The following is a 19,738-nucleotide window of genomic DNA, read 5'->3' as shown; positions in this document are numbered from 1 at the left end:
TAACTACAAATATATTTTTAAATTTAAAATATTTATTTGTAATATATTATAAATATATATTTTATAATAAATATAATTTTAAGTTATTATTAAATATATTTAATAAAAATTTTTATAATATTAGTTTTAATAATATTTATTTAAAAAAAAATATTAATTTTAATAAAACAACTATTTTAACAATAAATAAAAATACATTTAAAATATGTAATATAACACAAAATATTATTTACATACCTTTTAATTATTTATTATCTTTTATTGAAAATTTAATACCATTTATACATTATAATGATTCTATTAGAAATTTAATGAGTATAAAAATGCATACTCAAATTGTTCCTATTATATATCCAAATTTAAGTAATATTATTACTAATTATAATTTTATTTTAAATAAATATTTAAATTATTTAGTTATTTCATATCAAGAAGGAATAGTTATATATGTTTCTTGTATAAAAATAATAATAAGAGATTTATTTAATAGACAAATAATTTATTATTTAAATAATTATAAAAAAATAAATCAAAATATATTATTAATTTATAAACCTATTGTATGGGTAGGGGAAAAAGTTAATATTGGTCAGATTTTAGCTATAAATTCTAATTTATTAAATAGTGAATATAGTTTAGGAAATAATTTATTAGTAGGTTATGGTTCTTATTTAGGATATGAATATGAAGATGCTATAATAATTAGTAGGAGAATTTTATATAATAATTTATATACTTCATTACATTTAAATATTTATGAAATATCTTTAAATATAATTAATAATATACCAGAAATATGCAGTATAAATTTATCTAAAATGTATTATAAAAATATTAAAAATTTAGATAAATATGGTATAATAAAAGAAGGTACATATATATTAGCTAATAATATATTAGTTTCAAAATTAATGTTTATGCCTTTTATATTTAATAATAAAAGTTTAATTAATATTATTAATTTTTTATTTGGTAGTAAACTAAGAATATTTAAAAATAAACCTATTATTTCTACTATTCATGATATAGGTAGGGTTATTAAAATAGAAATATTACCAAATCATTTATATAATAAAACAGAAAAAAATAATATATATTTAAAATTTAGAATATATATTGGTATACAAAAATATTTACAATTAGGTGATAAAATATGTAATAGACATGGTCATAAAGGTATTATATCTTATATTAGTGAAATAAATGATATACCATATTTAAATAATAAAATTCAACCTGATATATTTATAAGTGCTATAAGTATTCCTTCTAGAATAAATATAGGTCAAATATTTGAAGGAATATATGGATTAAATAGTTTATATTTAAATACTAGATATATAATATCAAATAATTTAAATAAAAATTATTATAATAATTATAATCATATTTTTAATTATTATAAATATAATTATAATAATAATTTTAATATAAATAGTAAAATGTCTTATAATTATAATAAATATTATTTAAAAAATCCATTTACTGGTAATATAATTAATAATAGTATTTGTTTAAATAATATTTATTATTATAAATTAATTCATATGATAAAAGATAAATTTAGATATAGATTTATAGGTTTATATTCAGAATTAACTCAGCAACCAATAAAAGGTAATACAAAACAAGGGGGTCAAAGATTTGGAGAAATGGAAGTATGGGCTTTAGAGGCTTTTGGATCTTCTTATTTATTTAAAGAATTTTTTACTTATAAATCTGATGATATTAAAAGTAGAAAAATATTAAAAAATTATTTATTTAATAATTATAAAATAAAAAATACTTTTATATCAGAAACTTTTAAATTAGTTTTAAAAGAATTACAAAGTTTAGCTATTAATATAGAAGCTTTTTGTATATCTAATGATACAAATAATTTATTAGAAAATTTACCAATTAATATAATTTATTAATAATGATAATACATAATAATATAAATTTTATAGGATTAAAATTAAATATATTAAATCCTAAACAAATAATAAAATGGTCTTCAATATTTTATAAAAATAAAATTATAATTGGAGAGGTATTAATACCTAATACAATAAATTTTAATACAGGATTACCAATTTTAAATGGTTTATTTTGTGAAAAAATATTTGATTATATGTATAAATGGAATTGTAATTGTAATAAAAAAATGTATAATATAAATAATTTTTCATTTTTTTTATATTGTAAATTTTGTAAAAATAAATTAATAATAAATATAAATAGAAAATATAAATTAGGTTTTATATTTTTAAATATTCCAATTTTACATTTATGGTATTTAACAGGTCCTTTAAAAGTAGCTTCATTATTATTAAATAAAAATGTTTTTTATTTAAAATTTTTAATTTATTATAAATATTTTTTTAGTAATATTAAATATAAACAGTATTTTTATTATAATAAGTTATTTTCAAAAATAAATTTATATAAAAAAAAATATGAAAATATTATTCAATATTTATTTTCTCATAATATTTTATATAAAAAATTACAAAATATAAATTTATTAACTGAATTATTAAATAATAAAGAATTATTATTAATTAATAATAAATATTATAATAAAAAATATTTATATAAAAAAATTAATTTATTTAATTTATTTATATTAAATAATATAAAACCAAATTGGATATTTTTAGATTTATTACCAATATTACCTGCTGGATTAAGACCTTATTTTTATGTAAATAATAGTACATATATTATATCTACTATAAATGAAAATTATAGATTAATAATTTTAAAAAATAATAAATTAAAATATTGGTTATATTTGCGTGATAATATTTTTTTTATATTTGAAATAATAGAAAAGAGATTATTACAACAATTAATTGATTATTTATTAATAAATAAATTAATTTTAAAAAATAATAATACTTTTTTTAATTTTAGTAAAACTTTTCAAGGTAAATATAGTACAATTAAATATAAATTATTAGGTAAAAGAGTTGATTTTTCTGGTAGATCTGTTATAACTGTAAATCCAAGTATTATATATAATAATATTGGATTACCTTATTATATTAGTATAAATTTATTTAAGCCTTTTTTAATAAATATATTAAAATATAATAGTAAATTAAATATAATATTTAAAAGTTTATTAATTAATAAAAATTTATTTATTATACAAAAATTTTTAAATAAATTATTACAAAATCAATTTATTATTATAAATAGAGCTCCTACATTACATAGAATGAATTTACAATCTTTTAAACCTTTATTAACTGAAGGTTATTCATTAAAATTCTATCCATTAGGATGTACAAGTTTTAATGCTGATTTTGATGGGGATCAAATGTCTATTTTTTTACCATTAATTAAAACTTCAAAGTTTGAATCTAATATTAATTTAAATTTTGATAAAAATATAATATCACCTTCAAATAATAAAAATTTATTTAGTAATTTACAATATTATAAATTAGGAATAAATACTTTATTAATATTAAATTATAATAATGAGTTGAATATATTTTATTTTAATTCAATTGAAAAAATATATGAATATTATAATAATAATATTTTATTTATATTTAATTTAGTTTGGATAAAATATATAAATAATAATAATATATTTTATATATTAACTTCTATTAATAGAATAATTATAAATTTATATATGTATATATATTAATAATAAATATGTATTTTTATTTTTTTAATAAGTATAATTTAAAAATTTTAGAAAAAAAATTATTAATTATATTTAAATATAATATAAGTTTTAAAATATTACATGAATTATTATATTTAGGATATGAATATAGTTTTTTATATAATTATTCCTTAAATATAAAAGATTTTTCAAATTTTATATATTTATTAATTTTATATAAAAATAAAATTAATAATATTTATAATAATAAATATTACGAAATTAAAAATAATTATATAAATATATTTTTAAATAATTATTATTATTTAAAAGTTATAAATAAAATTCAAAGTATTTTAAATAATAATTTATATAATAAAATTAATCCTATTTATTCAAATTTATTTTTATTTTTTAATAATAAAATAAAAATAAAATATTCTCAATTACAACAATTAATAGGTTATAAGGGTTATATTTCAAATATAAAAGGAATGATTTATGAAAAACCTGTTATAAATAATTATATAAATGAATTAAATATATATGAATATATTTTATCTTGTTATGGATCTAAAAAAGGTATAATTGATACAGCTTTAAAAACAGCAGATTCAGGATATTTAACAAAACGTTTAATAAATATTACAAGTAATTTTATAATAAAAGAATTAAATTGTAGATCACCTTTTATATTAAAATATATATTAAATATGGATATATATGGTAATATTATATTACCTTTAAATATATTAAGATTTAAAATTTTACAAAATAATATTTTAAATTTAAATAATGGTACTTTTATTTATACAAAAAATACTTATATAACTAAATATATATTAAATAAATTATTAAATTTATATAATAGAAAAAATATATATTTAAACATTAGATCAGTATATTTATGTAATATATATAATAATATTTGTAATACATGTTTAAATTATAAACAATTATATAAATATAATTTAGGGCAACATATAGGGGTTATATCTAGTGAAGCTATAAGTGAACCTAGTACTCAAATGGTATTGAGAACTTTTCATGCTAGTTCAATTTTAAAAGATAAATTTAATTTTAATAAATATTTACTTTATAAAATATATTTATATAAATTAAATATAAATAAAATATTTAAATTAATTATAAATTTTAAAAAATATATTAATATTAAATTTAATTTAATATTTTTAATGAATAAAATATTATACAATTATAATAATATATTATTTAAATATAAATATATTTTACAAAATCAATATATAAAATGTAATTTTATTTATAATTCTATTTCTAAGAATTTTAAATATAATTTAAATAATATTATTATTAAGTATTTAAATAATGTAATTAAATATTATAATTATAGTAATATACAGTTGTTAATTAAAAATATACATAATAAATGGGTTTTATATAATATATATACATATTATTTATATTATTATTATATAAAATTATATAATTTATATAATAAAGGTATTATTTTAAATAATAATAATAATAAATATAATGTTATATATTTTTTAATTAATTTTTTTAATTTATTTTCAAATTATTATTATAAAATTTATAATAATAATTATAATTTTATTAATTCAAATTATTATTTAAAAAAATGAATTTTATATTAAAAAATTTTAATAATATACAAATTTTAAATAAATTATTTTATATAAATAATATATTTATATATTATAAATATGAAAATAAGTTATTTATATATTTAAATGGTATAAGTAATATTATAATTAAAAAAAAATATTTAAATTTTTATAAATATATTTATAATAAATTATTTTTTATAAAAAAATATAATAATTTCTTATATTTATATGAAATATTTAAATATAATTGGTATAAATATTTATTATTAAATAATAAATATAATTTATATATTATATATAATAATTATATTAAATATTTATATAAATATAATATAAATATTAATTTATATTTTATAAAAAATTTATTTTATAATAATAATAATTTTATACATAATCATATTATATATAAAAATAATTATTATATTTATAATAATAATATAAATTTATATCAATATAATAAAAATATTTTAATAAATAATAATTTATTATATAATAAATTATTTTATAATTATATTAATAATAATATTTATAATTTATATTTAAATGATATTACTATAGGTTTACAATCTATAAATATAATATTTGAGAATAAAAATATAAAAGATAATATTTCTTTTATTTCTAATAATATTTATGTAATATTTTATATAAAATATTATAATTATTTAAATAATATTATATATATATATAATATATGTAATAAATATAATATTAATCATTATAAATATAAATTAAATTTTTATTCTTATATTTTTGAAGATATTAGTTCTATTTTATATAGTGGATATTCTTTACATACAGAATTTTATTCAATCAATAAAAATTTAAAATATTATTTTAGATTTTTATTAAAATCTATAAATATTTATCAAGCAACTAAAAGTTCATATATATATGTGTATAATATTTTAATTGAATCTATTTTGAAACAGTATAGTTATCAAAATATTTATTTACCTTCAATTTATTTTGAACTTATTATAAAAAAAATGTTATCATGTATTAAAATAATATCTAATAATTTTAAAATATTCAAATATAATGATATAATATCTTTACAATTAATAAATATAATTAATTATTCTTTAAATTTAAATAAATATTATATTTATAAATATGAACCAATTATTTTAGGTATTACAAAATCAATTTTAGCTAATTCTGGATTTTTAACAAATATAAGTTTCCAAAATACATTTAAAATAATAAGTTTAAATATTTTAAATAATAAAATTGATTGGTTAATAGATATAAAATCTAAAATAATATTAACTGATTTATTACCTGTAGGTAATGGATGGTATAGATATTTAGTAAATTAATTTTTTTTAAAATATGTTTATTACTTTTGATAATTTATTAAAATCAAAAATTTATATAGGAAATATTTATAAGAATATTTATTTTGAAAATTATAAATATATATATAAAATAAAGTTTAATTATTGTATTTTAAATTTTACATTTATAGCTTTATATTTATATAAGTTATATTTATATATTTATAATATATCACTTATGAATAATAAAATTTTATTTATTAATAATAATAATTTAATAAAAAATTTTACAATTAAAGTATGTAATTTAACAAATAATTTATATATAAATAAATGGGTTTCTGGATTATTAACTAATTGGTTTGTATTAAAAAAAAAAATTATAATATATATTTGGGTAAGTAGAATAATTAAAAATAAATATTTTAATAATATATTATCTAAAAAATGTATATATAATTTAAATATAATTTATACTAAATTATATAGTAAATTTAATGGTATAAAAAATATGATAAATCTACCTAAATATATATTTTTAACAAATTTTAATAAAAATTTAATTTTAAAGGAAATTTTAAAATTAAAATTAATTTTAATAAGTTTTATAAATTTAAGTTTAGATTCAAGTAATATAAATATAAAAATTTTAGGAAATTATAATAATTATAAATCTTTAAAATTAATATATAAAATAATTTATACTTCATTAATTCATAGTAAGATTAAAAATATGTAAATATATTTTTAATTATATATATATTATTAAATATTATATTATAATTTAATAATACATTCCATAAATTAATATTTTTAAATAATAGTAGATTATATTTATTATTTGATATAATATATAATAATTTTATATTTTTATATTTATTATTTATAATATTATATATATAATTATTTGAATTTTTACTTTTTAATAATATATTAAATAATTTAATATATACAATTTTTTTAATATTATGATTTTTTATTTGTATATTTTTAAATTTTTTTAATAATAAATTTTTTTTCAATTTATAATATAAATTAAATATCATTATAATAATAAATAAAAATATAAAAGAGAAAATGGGATTTGAACCCATGAAATATATTTATATTTTTTTGATCTCAAATCAAACACAATAAACCACTCTGTCATTTCTCTTATTATTTATATAATAATTTTATTTTATATAATAAAAGTTTTAATAAATTTTTACTTAATTTAAAATTATATTTTAAATATTTTAATAATAAATAATATAAACAAGAATTTATATTTAATTTTGGATTATAAATACCTAATTTTATATTTTTATATTTTTTAGTTTTTTTTATATTTAAATTTATTTTATATGTTTTATATTTTGTTTTATTAGATTTTGAATATAAATGAATATTTTTCATATTATTTATTTATAATTTAAAATATATACAAATAATGGAAATTGAATCCATATCATTAATTTGGAAAATTAATATTTTACCAATTAAACTATATTTGTTAAAAATTTATAATAAATATATATTAAAATTCAATTTATAATATTTATTTAAATAATAATATAAAATATATTTATTTTTTATAAAATAATGTTTATTGTAAGTTAATAATAAATCACTTATAGATTTATCAAAAATTAATTCTAATATTCTTTTTAAAGGACGAGCTCCATATAAAGGATTATACATTAATTTAACTAAAAAATATTTTAATTCTTTATTAATATGTATAATAATATTTAATTTATTTAAATATAATTTTATTTTTAATTCATTTATAAATTTATTAAATATAAATAATAAATTATTAATATTTAAAGGATTAAATATTAATATATTAGTTAATCTATTTAATAATTCAGGTTTAAAATAATTATTAATATTTATTTTTATATTTTTTTCTATTTCTTTTAAATCTGATTTTGATAAAAAATTTTTATTTTTTAGATATAAATCATAATTTTTTGGACAACCTAAATTACTTGTTAATAAAATTATTGTATTTGTAAAATCTATCAATTTACCTGTAGAATCTGTTAATCTACCTTCATCTAATATTTGTAACATTATATTATATATATCAGGATGAGCTTTTTCTATTTCATCAAATAATATTACTGAATTAGGTTTTTTATAAACTTGTTCTGTTAATTGACCTCCTTCTGAATAACCAATATAACCAGGAGGTGAACCTATTAATCTTGAAATAGAATGTTTTTCCATGTATTCACTCATATCAAATCTAATTAATTCTTTTTCAGAACCAAATAATTGTTTTGATAGTATTTTTGCTAATTCAGTCTTACCAGTACCACTAGGACCACATAAAATCCAACTTCCTATAGGTTTATTTTTATTTTTTAATCCTATAAAATTTTGTTTAATAAAAGGTATTATTTTATTAAAAATATGATTTTGACCATATATATTATTATACAAATATTTTTCTAATTTAATTAAATTTAATTTAGTTAATTTATTATCCTTAAATAATATAATTTTAGATATATTTAAATAATTAGATATTGAATTTTTAATATCTTCTATAGTTAAATTATTATTTTTATTATTATATATAATATTATTATTATATGTAAATAAATAATTAAAATTTGAATAAGATATTTTATTATTTAATAAATATTTATTAGAACATGAATTTTCTAATAAAATTAATGGGGTTGTAGGTAATATTAAAGGTTTTATATATTTTTTACTTAAATTTATTAATTCATATATAATATAATTATTAATATTAATTTTATAATAATTAATATATTTATATATATTATTTTTTATTATTAAAAATGTTTGTAATATTGATAAATCTTTTATTCTTATTTTATAAAAATAAGAATCTTTTATTATATTATATTTAAAATATGTATTATATTCTTTTTTATTAGTTACTATTATTATATGTATATTATATCCATATAATTTATTTAATAATAAAAATAAATAATATAATTTATTATTATCATTATTAATATTATCTGATAAATTAAATATTTCTATATTTTTTATAACTAAAATTAATTTATATTTATTTGTAAAATATTTAGATATATTCAATATTTTATATATTAAAGTTTGTATATCATAAGTTAATAAATCATTTAATACCCATATTTCTGTATATTTTAAATATATTGGTATAATTTTATTATTTATATTATTAATTAATAATTGTAAAAATACAAAAATATTATCATTTTCTCCCTCTATTATTATATGTTTTTTTATTTTTAAATTTAAAATCTGTAATAATTGTATATATTGTTGTTTATAAAAATTTAAATTATTATTATAAATATAATTTAAATTTGAAAGATTTACTGATATTTCTTTTAATTTTATTTTAATATTATTTGAAAAAATATTAGTTTTTATATAATTATTTAAATTTAAATTAGAAAAATTTAAATTTAAATATTTAAATAAATAATTAATATCTTTATTATTATTTTTTTCTTCTAATAATAATAATAATAAATTAAATGAATTAATTTTAAAATTAAAGTTATTTAATTTAATTAATATATTAATAACTTTATTAGAAAAATTTATATTAACAATATTTTTATTATTATATTTATATTTATTTAATAAATATAAAATTAATTTATTATTTATTATTTTTTTATTTATTTTTAAAAATTTTGTACATAAATTATCAGTTAATAATAATCCTAATAATAAATGAATAGGCATTATAAAATTATTATTATATTTTAATGCTAAATATTCAGATTTAATAAATATTATTATTAATTCTTTTGTACAATAAAGATTATTTAAAATTATCATGATTTTTTATTATTTTTTATGTTTATTTGTTTAAAATTATTTTTTATAATATATAATAATTGATTAATATTATAAAATAATAATTGAAATTTTTTATATAATAATATTTTATATATTAATAATATTTTATTTAATTTATTATTATATTTATTATATAAATTATATATTGTATAATTATATATAATTTTAAATGTTTTATCTGAATAAATATAAATTATAAATAAATTCAATTTATATTTATTTATATATTCTGTTATTTTTTTATTTAATAAATTAATATTAATATTATATATTTTAAATTTTAAATTTAAAATTGAATTTAAATTTATTTTATTATTTTTTATTAAAAATTTATATTTACATAAAATAATCATTTTTTTTTTATTTATATATTATTATATACATGTCCTAAAGGATTCGAACCTTTATTATAAATTTTGGAAATTTATATTTTTACTTTAAATTAAAGACATAATTTTTATATATATGAATAAAGAGATTCAAACTCTTATAACAATTATGGTAAAATTGTATTTTATCATTAAATTATATTCATTATTATTAGAATAATAGGATTCGAACCTATATTAATGAAATCAAAATTCATTACCTTAACCTTTTGGTTATATTCTATATATATTATTATATATAATAAGAAGTCATAATAGCTCAATGGTAGAGCAATGGATTGAAGATCCATGTGTTATCAGTTCAAATCTGATTTTTGACATTTATTTAATAATAAAATTATAAATAAAAAATTTAATAAATATTTATATTTGTTATATATTATAGTATTATAATATTTTTTTTTATTAACTAAAATAAATAATAAAATAATAATATATATCCAAATAAATAAATGATAATAAATTATATTAAAATATTTAATAATTCTAAATATTTTTTTTATAAAAGATTTATTAATAATTATATTTTTCATATTATTTTTATTTAATTTTTTATTTCTGTTATAATACCTGCTCCTATTGTTTTTCCTCCTTCTCTAATAGAAAATTTCATATTTAACGTTAACACTATATAATGTTTTAATTCAATATGTAATGTTATTTTATCTCCAGGTATAGCTACTTTTTGTGAATTTTCATTTAAATATATATTTTTAATTTCTCCAGTAACATCTACTGTACGAATAAAAAATTGAGGTTTATATCCAATATTAAAAGGTTTATGACGACCTCCTTCTTCCTTTGTTAAAATATATGTTTCAGCTATAAAAGACTTATATACTTTTAATTTATTAGGTGTTGCTAAAATCATACCTCTTTTTATATCTTTTTTCTGAATATTTCTTAATAAAATACCTACATTATCTCCAGATTGTGCTTGTGTTAATTGTTTTTTAAACATTTCTAATCCTATAACTGTTGTTAAATTAGGAGATGATTTTTCAAATTTTAAAATTTCAATTTCATCATTTAAATTTAAACATCCTTGTTCAATTTTACCAGTTACTACTGTACCTCTACCTGTTATAGAAAATACATCTTCTATTGACATTAAAAAATAATCATTAATTTTTCTAGTAGGTATTATAATATTATCAATTATTTGAATTAAATTATTTAATTTTTGTATCCAAATATTAGATTTTATTAATTCATAATCCTTATTTTTTTGAATTATATTTATTACATTTAATGCTGAACCAGTTAATATATGTATATAATTTAAATCAAAATTATATTTAATTAATAATTCATTTACTTCTAATTTTATAAAATCTATTAATTCCACATCATCACATAAATCTTCTTTATTTAAAAAAATAATTATATTTTTTATACCTATTTGTTTTATTAATAATAAATGTTCATAAGTTTGAGGCATTATACCATCTATTATAGATATTACTAAAATTGCTATATCCATTTGTGTTGCTCCTATAATCATATTTTTAATATAATCAGAATGACCTGGACAATCTATATGAGCACAATGTTTTGTTAAAGTTTCATATTCAATATGTGTTGTATTTATCGTAATACCTCTTATTTTTTCTTCTGGAGCTGAATCAATATCTGAATAATTATATTTTTTTGATAACCCTTGTAAATTTAATAAATAAGATATAGCAGTTGTTAATGTAGTTTTTCCATGATCTACATGCCCTATAGTACCTAAATTTATATGTTGTTTATTTCTTAAAAATAATTTATTATTCATCTTTTATTTAAAATATTAATTTTTTAATAATAAATAATAATATAATCACTTCTTAATTTTATTTTTCTTTAATAAATATATATATACTCTATTAGATATAAATTGTTTAATTAAATTTAATTTTATCTTATATAATTCACCCTCTTTATTATAACTAAAAATTATATATTTACAAATAATTTTATATAGTAAAATATTTTTATTTTTTATAATATTATTTAATAATTTATATATATTAAATATAGACTGTTCATATGATATTATAATAGGTATATTATATTTAATATGATTTATTTTTATTTTTAAAAAAGAAAAAGGTAATAATAAATTTTTTATAGCTTTATTAAAAATAAATATACTAGATTTATTAGTTATTTTTTTTAATAAATATAATATATATATTAATAATTTTATACTTTTATTTAACTTACCTTTTTTCAAAAATATTTTTATAAAATACTTAAATATTATCATTATTATTTATCTATTTTAATATTTTTTAGTTCCATATTTAGATCTAGAAGTTTTTCTATTTAAAACTCCAATTGAATCTAAAGAACCTCTTATTATTTTATATTTTATACCTGGCAAATCTTTTACTCTACCTCCTTTAATTAATACAAAATTATGTTCTTGAATAGATTTACCTTCACCTGGTATATATGCTAATAATTCCTTATTATTTGATAATCTTATTTTAGCAACTTTTCTTAAAGCTGAATTTGGTTTTTTTGGAGTTTTTATTAATATTTTTAAAACTATTCCTTTCTTTTGAGGACATTTATTTAATAAATAATTTGTTATTTTCTTATTTTTTTTATATTTTTTTTTATATAATAATTTATTTATTGTTAACATTTTTTATATCTTATTAATATTTTCTTTTTGAATATTTACATCCATTATAAGGTATTGAAGTTATATCAAATATTTTATTTATATTTAATTTTTTATTTTTATATTTTACATTTAATAATAATTTTAATATATGTATTCTATAATAATTTATACCATTAAATATTATATTTATATTTAAATAATTTTTATTAATTAAATATTTTATAATATTTATAGTTAAAATATTATTTGCTAATATAGTATTTTTTAATCTATTTTTAAAATATTTAAAACAACCACATGATATATTTTTAATATTTTTTATATAAATATATTTATTATTATTATATTTATATTTAGATATTGTTATTAAAGTATTTTTTAAAGTTAATTTAAAATATAAAAAAATTATATAATTATTACATTTAATCATTGTGTTTGCTTATGTTTTTTATTTATACAAATTATATGTAATTTTTTAAAACGTTTTATTAATTTACATTTATTACATATTTTTTTTATTGAAGAACGTTTTTTCATTTTTTATATTAAATTTTTTTATTTTATTTATAATTATATTATTTTTTTTTATTTTTAAAATTTTATGTAAATAAATATTTAATCTATATAAACTAATTTTAATATTACTAATATTATTTTCTTTAATATTAAATATACTTATATTATTTATCATTAATAATATATTAATATTATATAAATTTAAACCATATATATATTTTAATATATATATAAATAAATTCTTATTTAAATATAAAGTCATTTTAATTTTAAAATATATTAAATAATATTAATAATAATTTATTTAATAAATTATATCTATTATGTATTATATTATAATAAATTATTATTTTACAATTAAAATAACCTAAACATTCAAATAAATATTTTAATAATAAAAATCTTATATTTAAATAATTATAAATTTTAAATTGTAATTTAATAAAAAATTTACTATAATTTATATATATATATCTTAATTTATATATATTTAATATTGAATATTTAAAATAATAAATATTATTTAAAGCTTTTATTTTAGCGGATATAATAGCTTTATTAATATTAATATTTTTACTAACTCCTAATCCTATCCAACCTTGTTTATTACCTAATACTAATACTATTTTATATCTTCTAATTCTTCCTTTTTTTATTGTATAAGATATTTTTTTTATTTCAATAATTTTTTCAATAATATTATTATTATTTAACTTTATAATATTATTATTAAATTTAATATTATTATATTTATAAATATAAAAATAAATAAAATCTAAATTTTTATTATTAAAAATATATTTTTTATCTTTATTATTATTTATAATATAATATAATTTTAAATATATAATTAAAATATTATAAATTTTATATAAATAATTATTTAATTTTCTTTTTAATATTAATACAAAAATACTTTTAAATAATACTATAATATAATATAATATATAAAAATTATTCAATTTTTTATTAATAATACTAATTATCATATTAATTTTATACCTAATTCTTTATATTTATTTATATATTGAAATGAATTTATTAAATTTCCAATAGAATTTAATATAAATATATTCATACTATATAAATATATAAAATTTTTATTCACATCTAAATTACAAAATATTATATTAGGTAACTTAATAATTATTTTATGACTATATTTTAATTGAAATATTAAAAAATTACCTTTTTTTATATAATAAAATTTATAATTTATACCAATTACATTTAAAATCAACTGATACTTCTTATATTGTATTTTATTAAATATATTACTAAATATATACTTATACATCTTAAATATAAAATAATAAATATTATTTTTTATAAAATATATATATATATTATTTAATATATTAATATTATATATATTATTATTATTTTTAAATATATATATATAATTTAAATATTTTATATCTAAAATTAAATATATATTACCTTCTTTTATATTATTATTTAAAACTATATACTTTCTATTATTTATCATATAACAATTATAATTATAATATTTATAAAATATAAAATAATAAAATACCACCAATTTTATATTTTAAAGCTAATATATGTGTAATAAATTTATATTTTGAAGAATATAAAATTAATAAACCTTTAAAATACTTTTTAAATTTTATAAAACATAATAATTTATTAAAATTCATATAAAATAATTGATTATATTTAATATATACTTTAAAATAATTAATATTTTTATATTCATTTAAAATTATAAAAATAAAATATTTATTATATATATTTAAAATATATAATTTAAATATATATTTATAATTATATAATAATATACTTAAATAATATATTACTTTATTATATTTATATAATATAAAATTTCTTTTTAATTTAAAATTATATTTAACATTATTTAAAAATTTAATAATCATAATTCAAATAAATTTTATTTTAAACTTATTCATATTTAATTTATATTTTATATATTTAGATATATAATTATTACTTTTAGTACCTACAAAATTTAACTTATTATTTATAATTATTACAGCATTTTTATTAAATTTTATAGAATAATATTTTTTAAAATTTAAAAATTTTTTTTGTTGTACTAAAATACCTTTACATTTATCAGATTTTTTATATAAATTATTATTATATAAACTATAAACTACTCCTATAACTATATCACCATATTTAGGATTTTTATATTTATTTAAAGTACAAATATATTTAAACTTAAATATACCACTATTATCTATTACATCCAATATACTATTTATATATATCATAAAATTTTTATTACTCTATTATTACAATATTTACTTTTTTTATAATATTTAAATAATATATAATCATTTATAATAACTTCATTTCTATTATCATATATTTTTATATATAAATTACATAATAATAATTTTTTATATTTAAAATTATACTTATAAAAAGATATACAAACTATCTTAATATTTATATTTAAATTTTTAATAACATATCCTATTTTTATATTCATATTCTTTATTTAATTATTTTCTAATATATTGTAATTTAAAAGGTAATTTATAAGATAAAACTTTTGTTATAGTATAAATAATATAATTTGAAATTTTACTTATTTCAAATAATAATTTATTTTTTTTTATAGGACTTACATATAATTCTATAGATCCTTTTCCTGATCCCATTCTAGTTTTTAAAGATTTTTTAGTTAATGATTTTATACATCTTATACAAATTTTATATACTCCTATTTTTTTTAAATATTTATTTATTATAAATTTTGAAGTTTCTAACTGATTTTTTGTTAAAAAACCAGAATCTAAAGATATAATACCCCAATATAAACTTAAAAATTTTAAATTAAATTTACCTTTTATTTTACCTTTTTGATTTTTTTTTATTATAATATTAGTCATATATTATAAATTTTTTTAATTTATTTTTAAATATTTAACCAAATTTTTATACTTAAAATACCATATTTAGTATTTATAATATCATTTATATATTTAATATTATTATTTAACGTACTTAAAGATATAATACCATAAATATATATTTCTGTTTTAGTCTTTAAACTATTTTTAAAACGACCTGAAAATTTAATTTTTAATCCTTTTATATTAAAATTATTTTTTTTTAAAATATTATTATATAAATAATCAAATATTAATTTTAAAGATTTATATTTTATATAATATTTTTTTATATAATACATTATAACATTAATATTATTTATATTATTTATATATTTTATTTTTAAAAAACATATATAATTATAGTAATTATAATAATAATAATTAAAATAATTTAATAAAATAAATATATATTTTAAATTATATATATTATAATATCTATTATATAAAAAAAATGTAATTATAAATTTATTTATACTAAAATTTATATTTATATTAATATAATTATCTTCTTTATAATTACATATTTTATATATATTATAATAAATAAAATATGTTAACAATATATTTATTAAATAATATTTATTTTTACTAATATTTATATAAAAATTATTTAAATAATTTTTATATATTAACCCTCTAAATATTAAAGGATGTACTTTTTGTCCCATATCTTTTTTAATTTATTAATAATTCTTTAATATTATTTTTTACAAATTTAGTATATATAAAATTTCCTAATTTATTAAATAACTTAGTTTTATTTATATAAATAGGTATAAATTTATATCCATTATATACTTTTATATATAAATTTAATAATTTTTTATAAATATATAAATTTTTATTATATATATTTAAAATTAAATTTTTATTATATTTATATTTATTTATATTCATAAATATATATTTATTATTTATAGTAATTTTTAACCAATATAATTTTATCATTAATTTTTTTTTTTATATTTATTTTATTGTTTTATATCCTTTTGAATGTAATCCTTTTCTAGAACAAGGATATTTACGACCAATTCCTGTTTTTCCTTTACCTCCACCATGAGGATGATCACATACATTTTTAGCTTTACCTCTTACTTTAGGTTTAATATTATAATAAATATTATAACCAGCATTTTTTATTTTAAATTTATTATGAAAAATATTACTATTTACACCGATATAACAAAAATTATTCATATTTATATATTTATATTGTTTAGAAGGTAATTTTATATAAACTAAATTTTTATAAAATGATAATATTTGTGCAAAAGTACCTGCTGATTTAGCAAAAATACTACCTTTTTTATAATCTTTAGATATATTATATATATATGTACCTAATTTACAATATTTTAATTGTATATAACTTCCTATTTTAATATTATTAATATTTGTTAAATAATATATAGAATTTATTATATAATTATGCTGTAAAATAATAAATTTTTGTAAATTATTTAATTTAGATAAATACAAAATACATCCTATATATGTATTTCTAAAATAATTTTTTATTTTTTTAAATAAAAAAACTTTATAATTTATAGTAATATTATAATTATCATACCAACTATCTATTAATTTATAATTATATTTTAAATTTCCACCTCCTTTATTATAAATAGTAATATATCCTTTATTATTTTTACCAAAACTTTTAAAATATTTATAAGTATTATATTTTTTTAATTTTAATATCATTTAAATGTAATATAATATTTTTTTAAAAAATCTTTTTTATTTATATTATTAATTTTTATATTATTATAATTAATTAATTTTATTTTAAATATATTTTTAATTATATATTTTATATCTGATTTTATAAAATATTTTATAGAATAAATAATACAAAATTTATTTAAAAAATTAATTTTATAAAATAAAATATTATATAAATAAAAATTTAAAATAACTTCTTTCATAATTTAAATTAAAAATATTAAATAATTATACATAATAATATTTATAAATATATTCTTATTAAATAATTTATTATTTAAATTAATTAAAATATATTTATTATTAATTATACCTTTTAAATATAATAATCTACATATACAATAATTTTTATTTTTATAAAATATATTTAATAAATTTATAATATTTTCTAATTTAATTATTATAATATTACTACGTTTATTTATTAATAAATAAATAAAAATTAATCTATAATTTATTTTATTTATAATTTTATTTTCTTTATAAAAAGGTCCAAAATTACAAGCACCTTGTTTACATACAGGTGATTTAAAATTTTTTAATCTAGCTTTACCTAACCCCTTTTGTACTCTTATTTTTCTATTACTAAAATATACTTTACTTCTATTTTTAGTATGTTTATACATATAAATATTATATATATATAAATATTTTATAATATAAATTATTAATTTACATATTTTAATATAATTATTAAAATATAATTTAATAAAAAAATTATATTTATATTTAAATATTATATTATTTAATGTATTATTATTTAAAATAATAATATTCATTCTAAAATATACATATAATATTATTTTCAGAAAAATAGGATTTGAACCTATATTCTTCTATTCCCAAAATAGATATGTTACCATTACACTATATTCTGAATTAAATATATACTTTTAAGGAAAATCGAATTCCTATTTTCTTCTTGAAAAAAAGATGTCTTACCTTTAAACGATAAAAGTTATTAAATGAACTACCTGAGATTTGAACTCAGAACCATTCGATTAAAAGTCGAGTACTCTACCAATTAAGCTAGTAATTCTTAAATAAAACGAATCTGACGAGAATTGAACTCGTATTCTTTATTATGACAAAATAATATTTTCACCTAATTAAACTACAAATTCTAATGATAGAGAAAAAGGGATTCGAACCCTTGGTATAATATTATTATATATACAATAAATTAGCAATTTATAACTTTAAACCTCTCAGTCATTTCTCTTTATATAAAAAAATAAGTTAAATCAGATTTGAACTGATGTAGATATATTATCAATGGATTTA

The 19,738-nt window shown here is 11.5% G+C and overlaps 25 protein-coding genes, 10 non-coding genes and 1 pseudogene across 35 annotated transcripts in view, besides 1 other annotated feature; 5 read left to right on the top strand and 31 right to left on the bottom strand. All coding sequences in view use genetic code 11, as the record gives it.

The window, feature by feature from the left end:
- The window catches only part of PRSY57_API04500 (DNA-directed RNA polymerase subunit beta, putative), a gene marked incomplete at both ends in the record, with an annotated part of 3,371 nt that extends 1,455 nt beyond the window's left edge, over positions 1–1,916 (top strand). Inside the window, one exon of the mRNA in view lies at positions 1–1,916. Coding sequence (XP_019970976.1) covers positions 1–1,916 — 1,916 coding nt within the window.
- Positions 1,917–1,918: 2 nt separating this feature from the next.
- On the top strand, positions 1,919–3,646 carry PRSY57_API04400 (RNA polymerase beta subunit, putative; the record flags this gene model as incomplete). Its single annotated transcript has 1 exon — positions 1,919–3,646. One exon carries the CDS (start codon positions 1,919–1,921, stop codon positions 3,644–3,646), a length of 1,728 nt encoding a protein of 575 aa, XP_019970975.1.
- Positions 3,647–3,654: 8 nt separating this feature from the next.
- On the top strand, positions 3,655–6,539 carry PRSY57_API04300 (RNA polymerase sigma factor RpoD, putative; annotated as a pseudogene; the record flags this gene model as incomplete).
- Positions 3,655–6,539: a sequence feature.
- Positions 6,540–6,552: 13 nt separating this feature from the next.
- Positions 6,553–7,236, top strand: PRSY57_API04200 (apicoplast ribosomal protein S2, putative; the record flags this gene model as incomplete). Its single annotated transcript has 1 exon — positions 6,553–7,236. The coding sequence occupies one exon, from the start codon at positions 6,553–6,555 to the stop codon at positions 7,234–7,236; it is 684 nt and encodes a 227-aa protein (XP_019970974.1).
- PRSY57_API04100 (putative protein, unknown function) lies at positions 7,223–7,591 on the bottom strand (the record flags this gene model as incomplete). The annotated part of the gene is made up of 1 exon: positions 7,223–7,591. The coding sequence occupies one exon, from the start codon at positions 7,589–7,591 to the stop codon at positions 7,223–7,225; it is 369 nt and encodes a 122-aa protein (XP_019970973.1).
- A 64-nt stretch (positions 7,592–7,655) lies between these two features.
- PRSY57_API03900 (putative protein, unknown function) lies at positions 7,656–7,895 on the bottom strand (the record flags this gene model as incomplete). Its single annotated transcript has 1 exon — positions 7,656–7,895. The coding sequence occupies one exon, from the start codon at positions 7,893–7,895 to the stop codon at positions 7,656–7,658; it is 240 nt and encodes a 79-aa protein (XP_019970972.1).
- Positions 7,896–7,921: 26 nt separating this feature from the next.
- PRSY57_API03800 lies at positions 7,922–7,993 on the bottom strand. The gene has a single exon. It is a non-coding gene; the product is annotated as a tRNA-Gly (tRNA).
- Positions 7,994–8,000: 7 nt separating this feature from the next.
- PRSY57_API03700 (molecular chaperone, putative) lies at positions 8,001–10,301 on the bottom strand (the record flags this gene model as incomplete). Its single annotated transcript has 1 exon — positions 8,001–10,301. One exon carries the CDS (start codon positions 10,299–10,301, stop codon positions 8,001–8,003), a length of 2,301 nt encoding a protein of 766 aa, XP_019970971.1.
- PRSY57_API03600 (putative protein, unknown function) lies at positions 10,298–10,675 on the bottom strand (the record flags this gene model as incomplete). The annotated part of the gene is made up of 1 exon: positions 10,298–10,675. The coding sequence occupies one exon, from the start codon at positions 10,673–10,675 to the stop codon at positions 10,298–10,300; it is 378 nt and encodes a 125-aa protein (XP_019970970.1).
- Positions 10,676–10,700: 25 nt separating this feature from the next.
- Positions 10,701–10,774, bottom strand: PRSY57_API03500. Its single transcript has one exon. It is a non-coding gene; the product is annotated as a tRNA-Trp (tRNA).
- Positions 10,775–10,786: 12 nt separating this feature from the next.
- On the bottom strand, positions 10,787–10,857 carry PRSY57_API03400. The gene has a single exon. It is a non-coding gene; the product is annotated as a tRNA-Gly (tRNA).
- Positions 10,858–10,859: 2 nt separating this feature from the next.
- On the bottom strand, positions 10,860–10,931 carry PRSY57_API03300. The gene has a single exon. It is a non-coding gene; the product is annotated as a tRNA-Gln (tRNA).
- A 28-nt stretch (positions 10,932–10,959) lies between these two features.
- PRSY57_API03200 lies at positions 10,960–11,031 on the top strand. Its single transcript has one exon. It is a non-coding gene; the product is annotated as a tRNA-Phe (tRNA).
- PRSY57_API03100 (putative protein, unknown function) lies at positions 11,008–11,244 on the bottom strand (the record flags this gene model as incomplete). Its single annotated transcript has 1 exon — positions 11,008–11,244. One exon carries the CDS (start codon positions 11,242–11,244, stop codon positions 11,008–11,010), a length of 237 nt encoding a protein of 78 aa, XP_019970969.1.
- Positions 11,245–11,255: 11 nt separating this feature from the next.
- PRSY57_API03000 (elongation factor Tu, putative) lies at positions 11,256–12,488 on the bottom strand (the record flags this gene model as incomplete). The annotated part of the gene is made up of 1 exon: positions 11,256–12,488. The coding sequence occupies one exon, from the start codon at positions 12,486–12,488 to the stop codon at positions 11,256–11,258; it is 1,233 nt and encodes a 410-aa protein (XP_019970968.1).
- A 45-nt stretch (positions 12,489–12,533) lies between these two features.
- On the bottom strand, positions 12,534–12,962 carry PRSY57_API02900 (apicoplast ribosomal protein S7, putative; the record flags this gene model as incomplete). Its single annotated transcript has 1 exon — positions 12,534–12,962. The coding sequence occupies one exon, from the start codon at positions 12,960–12,962 to the stop codon at positions 12,534–12,536; it is 429 nt and encodes a 142-aa protein (XP_019970967.1).
- A 15-nt stretch (positions 12,963–12,977) lies between these two features.
- PRSY57_API02800 (apicoplast ribosomal protein S12, putative) lies at positions 12,978–13,346 on the bottom strand (the record flags this gene model as incomplete). The annotated part of the gene is made up of 1 exon: positions 12,978–13,346. The coding sequence occupies one exon, from the start codon at positions 13,344–13,346 to the stop codon at positions 12,978–12,980; it is 369 nt and encodes a 122-aa protein (XP_019970966.1).
- A 13-nt stretch (positions 13,347–13,359) lies between these two features.
- Positions 13,360–13,758, bottom strand: PRSY57_API02700 (apicoplast ribosomal protein S11, putative; the record flags this gene model as incomplete). The annotated part of the gene is made up of 1 exon: positions 13,360–13,758. One exon carries the CDS (start codon positions 13,756–13,758, stop codon positions 13,360–13,362), a length of 399 nt encoding a protein of 132 aa, XP_019970965.1.
- PRSY57_API02600 (apicoplast ribosomal protein L36, putative) lies at positions 13,755–13,865 on the bottom strand (the record flags this gene model as incomplete). The annotated part of the gene is made up of 1 exon: positions 13,755–13,865. The coding sequence occupies one exon, from the start codon at positions 13,863–13,865 to the stop codon at positions 13,755–13,757; it is 111 nt and encodes a 36-aa protein (XP_019970964.1).
- PRSY57_API02500 (putative protein, unknown function) lies at positions 13,831–14,106 on the bottom strand (the record flags this gene model as incomplete). The annotated part of the gene is made up of 1 exon: positions 13,831–14,106. One exon carries the CDS (start codon positions 14,104–14,106, stop codon positions 13,831–13,833), a length of 276 nt encoding a protein of 91 aa, XP_019970963.1.
- Positions 14,107–14,113: 7 nt separating this feature from the next.
- Positions 14,114–14,833, bottom strand: PRSY57_API02400 (apicoplast ribosomal protein S5, putative; the record flags this gene model as incomplete). The annotated part of the gene is made up of 1 exon: positions 14,114–14,833. One exon carries the CDS (start codon positions 14,831–14,833, stop codon positions 14,114–14,116), a length of 720 nt encoding a protein of 239 aa, XP_019970962.1.
- PRSY57_API02300 (apicoplast ribosomal protein L6, putative) lies at positions 14,830–15,333 on the bottom strand (the record flags this gene model as incomplete). Its single annotated transcript has 1 exon — positions 14,830–15,333. One exon carries the CDS (start codon positions 15,331–15,333, stop codon positions 14,830–14,832), a length of 504 nt encoding a protein of 167 aa, XP_019970961.1.
- A 22-nt stretch (positions 15,334–15,355) lies between these two features.
- PRSY57_API02200 (apicoplast ribosomal protein S8, putative) lies at positions 15,356–15,742 on the bottom strand (the record flags this gene model as incomplete). Its single annotated transcript has 1 exon — positions 15,356–15,742. The coding sequence occupies one exon, from the start codon at positions 15,740–15,742 to the stop codon at positions 15,356–15,358; it is 387 nt and encodes a 128-aa protein (XP_019970960.1).
- Positions 15,743–15,745: 3 nt separating this feature from the next.
- On the bottom strand, positions 15,746–16,102 carry PRSY57_API02100 (apicoplast ribosomal protein L14, putative; the record flags this gene model as incomplete). The annotated part of the gene is made up of 1 exon: positions 15,746–16,102. One exon carries the CDS (start codon positions 16,100–16,102, stop codon positions 15,746–15,748), a length of 357 nt encoding a protein of 118 aa, XP_019970959.1.
- PRSY57_API02000 (apicoplast ribosomal protein S17, putative) lies at positions 16,099–16,323 on the bottom strand (the record flags this gene model as incomplete). The annotated part of the gene is made up of 1 exon: positions 16,099–16,323. One exon carries the CDS (start codon positions 16,321–16,323, stop codon positions 16,099–16,101), a length of 225 nt encoding a protein of 74 aa, XP_019970958.1.
- A 13-nt stretch (positions 16,324–16,336) lies between these two features.
- Positions 16,337–16,726, bottom strand: PRSY57_API01900 (apicoplast ribosomal protein L16, putative; the record flags this gene model as incomplete). Its single annotated transcript has 1 exon — positions 16,337–16,726. The coding sequence occupies one exon, from the start codon at positions 16,724–16,726 to the stop codon at positions 16,337–16,339; it is 390 nt and encodes a 129-aa protein (XP_019970957.1).
- A 26-nt stretch (positions 16,727–16,752) lies between these two features.
- Positions 16,753–17,397, bottom strand: PRSY57_API01800 (ribosomal protein S3, putative; the record flags this gene model as incomplete). The annotated part of the gene is made up of 1 exon: positions 16,753–17,397. One exon carries the CDS (start codon positions 17,395–17,397, stop codon positions 16,753–16,755), a length of 645 nt encoding a protein of 214 aa, XP_019970956.1.
- A 7-nt stretch (positions 17,398–17,404) lies between these two features.
- Positions 17,405–17,677, bottom strand: PRSY57_API01700 (apicoplast ribosomal protein S19, putative; the record flags this gene model as incomplete). The annotated part of the gene is made up of 1 exon: positions 17,405–17,677. The coding sequence occupies one exon, from the start codon at positions 17,675–17,677 to the stop codon at positions 17,405–17,407; it is 273 nt and encodes a 90-aa protein (XP_019970955.1).
- Positions 17,678–17,695: 18 nt separating this feature from the next.
- PRSY57_API01600 (apicoplast ribosomal protein L2, putative) lies at positions 17,696–18,433 on the bottom strand (the record flags this gene model as incomplete). Its single annotated transcript has 1 exon — positions 17,696–18,433. One exon carries the CDS (start codon positions 18,431–18,433, stop codon positions 17,696–17,698), a length of 738 nt encoding a protein of 245 aa, XP_019970954.1.
- Positions 18,430–18,657, bottom strand: PRSY57_API01500 (ribosomal protein L23, putative; the record flags this gene model as incomplete). The annotated part of the gene is made up of 1 exon: positions 18,430–18,657. The coding sequence occupies one exon, from the start codon at positions 18,655–18,657 to the stop codon at positions 18,430–18,432; it is 228 nt and encodes a 75-aa protein (XP_019970953.1).
- A 3-nt stretch (positions 18,658–18,660) lies between these two features.
- Positions 18,661–19,233, bottom strand: PRSY57_API01400 (apicoplast ribosomal protein L4, putative; the record flags this gene model as incomplete). The annotated part of the gene is made up of 1 exon: positions 18,661–19,233. One exon carries the CDS (start codon positions 19,231–19,233, stop codon positions 18,661–18,663), a length of 573 nt encoding a protein of 190 aa, XP_019970952.1.
- Positions 19,234–19,259: 26 nt separating this feature from the next.
- On the bottom strand, positions 19,260–19,331 carry PRSY57_API01300. Its single transcript has one exon. It is a non-coding gene; the product is annotated as a tRNA-Pro (tRNA).
- A 12-nt stretch (positions 19,332–19,343) lies between these two features.
- PRSY57_API01200 lies at positions 19,344–19,413 on the bottom strand. The gene has a single exon. It is a non-coding gene; the product is annotated as a tRNA-Glu (tRNA).
- A 7-nt stretch (positions 19,414–19,420) lies between these two features.
- On the bottom strand, positions 19,421–19,493 carry PRSY57_API01100. The gene has a single exon. It is a non-coding gene; the product is annotated as a tRNA-Lys (tRNA).
- Positions 19,494–19,503: 10 nt separating this feature from the next.
- On the bottom strand, positions 19,504–19,579 carry PRSY57_API01000. The gene has a single exon. It is a non-coding gene; the product is annotated as a tRNA-Asp (tRNA).
- Positions 19,580–19,584: 5 nt separating this feature from the next.
- Positions 19,585–19,676, bottom strand: PRSY57_API00900. The gene has a single exon. It is a non-coding gene; the product is annotated as a tRNA-Ser (tRNA).
- Positions 19,677–19,738: the final 62 nt, after the last annotated feature.

The sequence above is a fragment of the apicoplast genome of Plasmodium reichenowi (genome assembly GCF_001601855.1).
Source record: "Plasmodium reichenowi strain SY57 apicoplast, whole genome shotgun sequence".
NCBI classification, from domain to species: domain Eukaryota; phylum Apicomplexa; class Aconoidasida; order Haemosporida; family Plasmodiidae; genus Plasmodium; species Plasmodium reichenowi.
The sequence above is the reverse complement of the archived record's forward strand: the minus strand, read 5'-3'. Positions and strand labels throughout refer to the sequence as shown.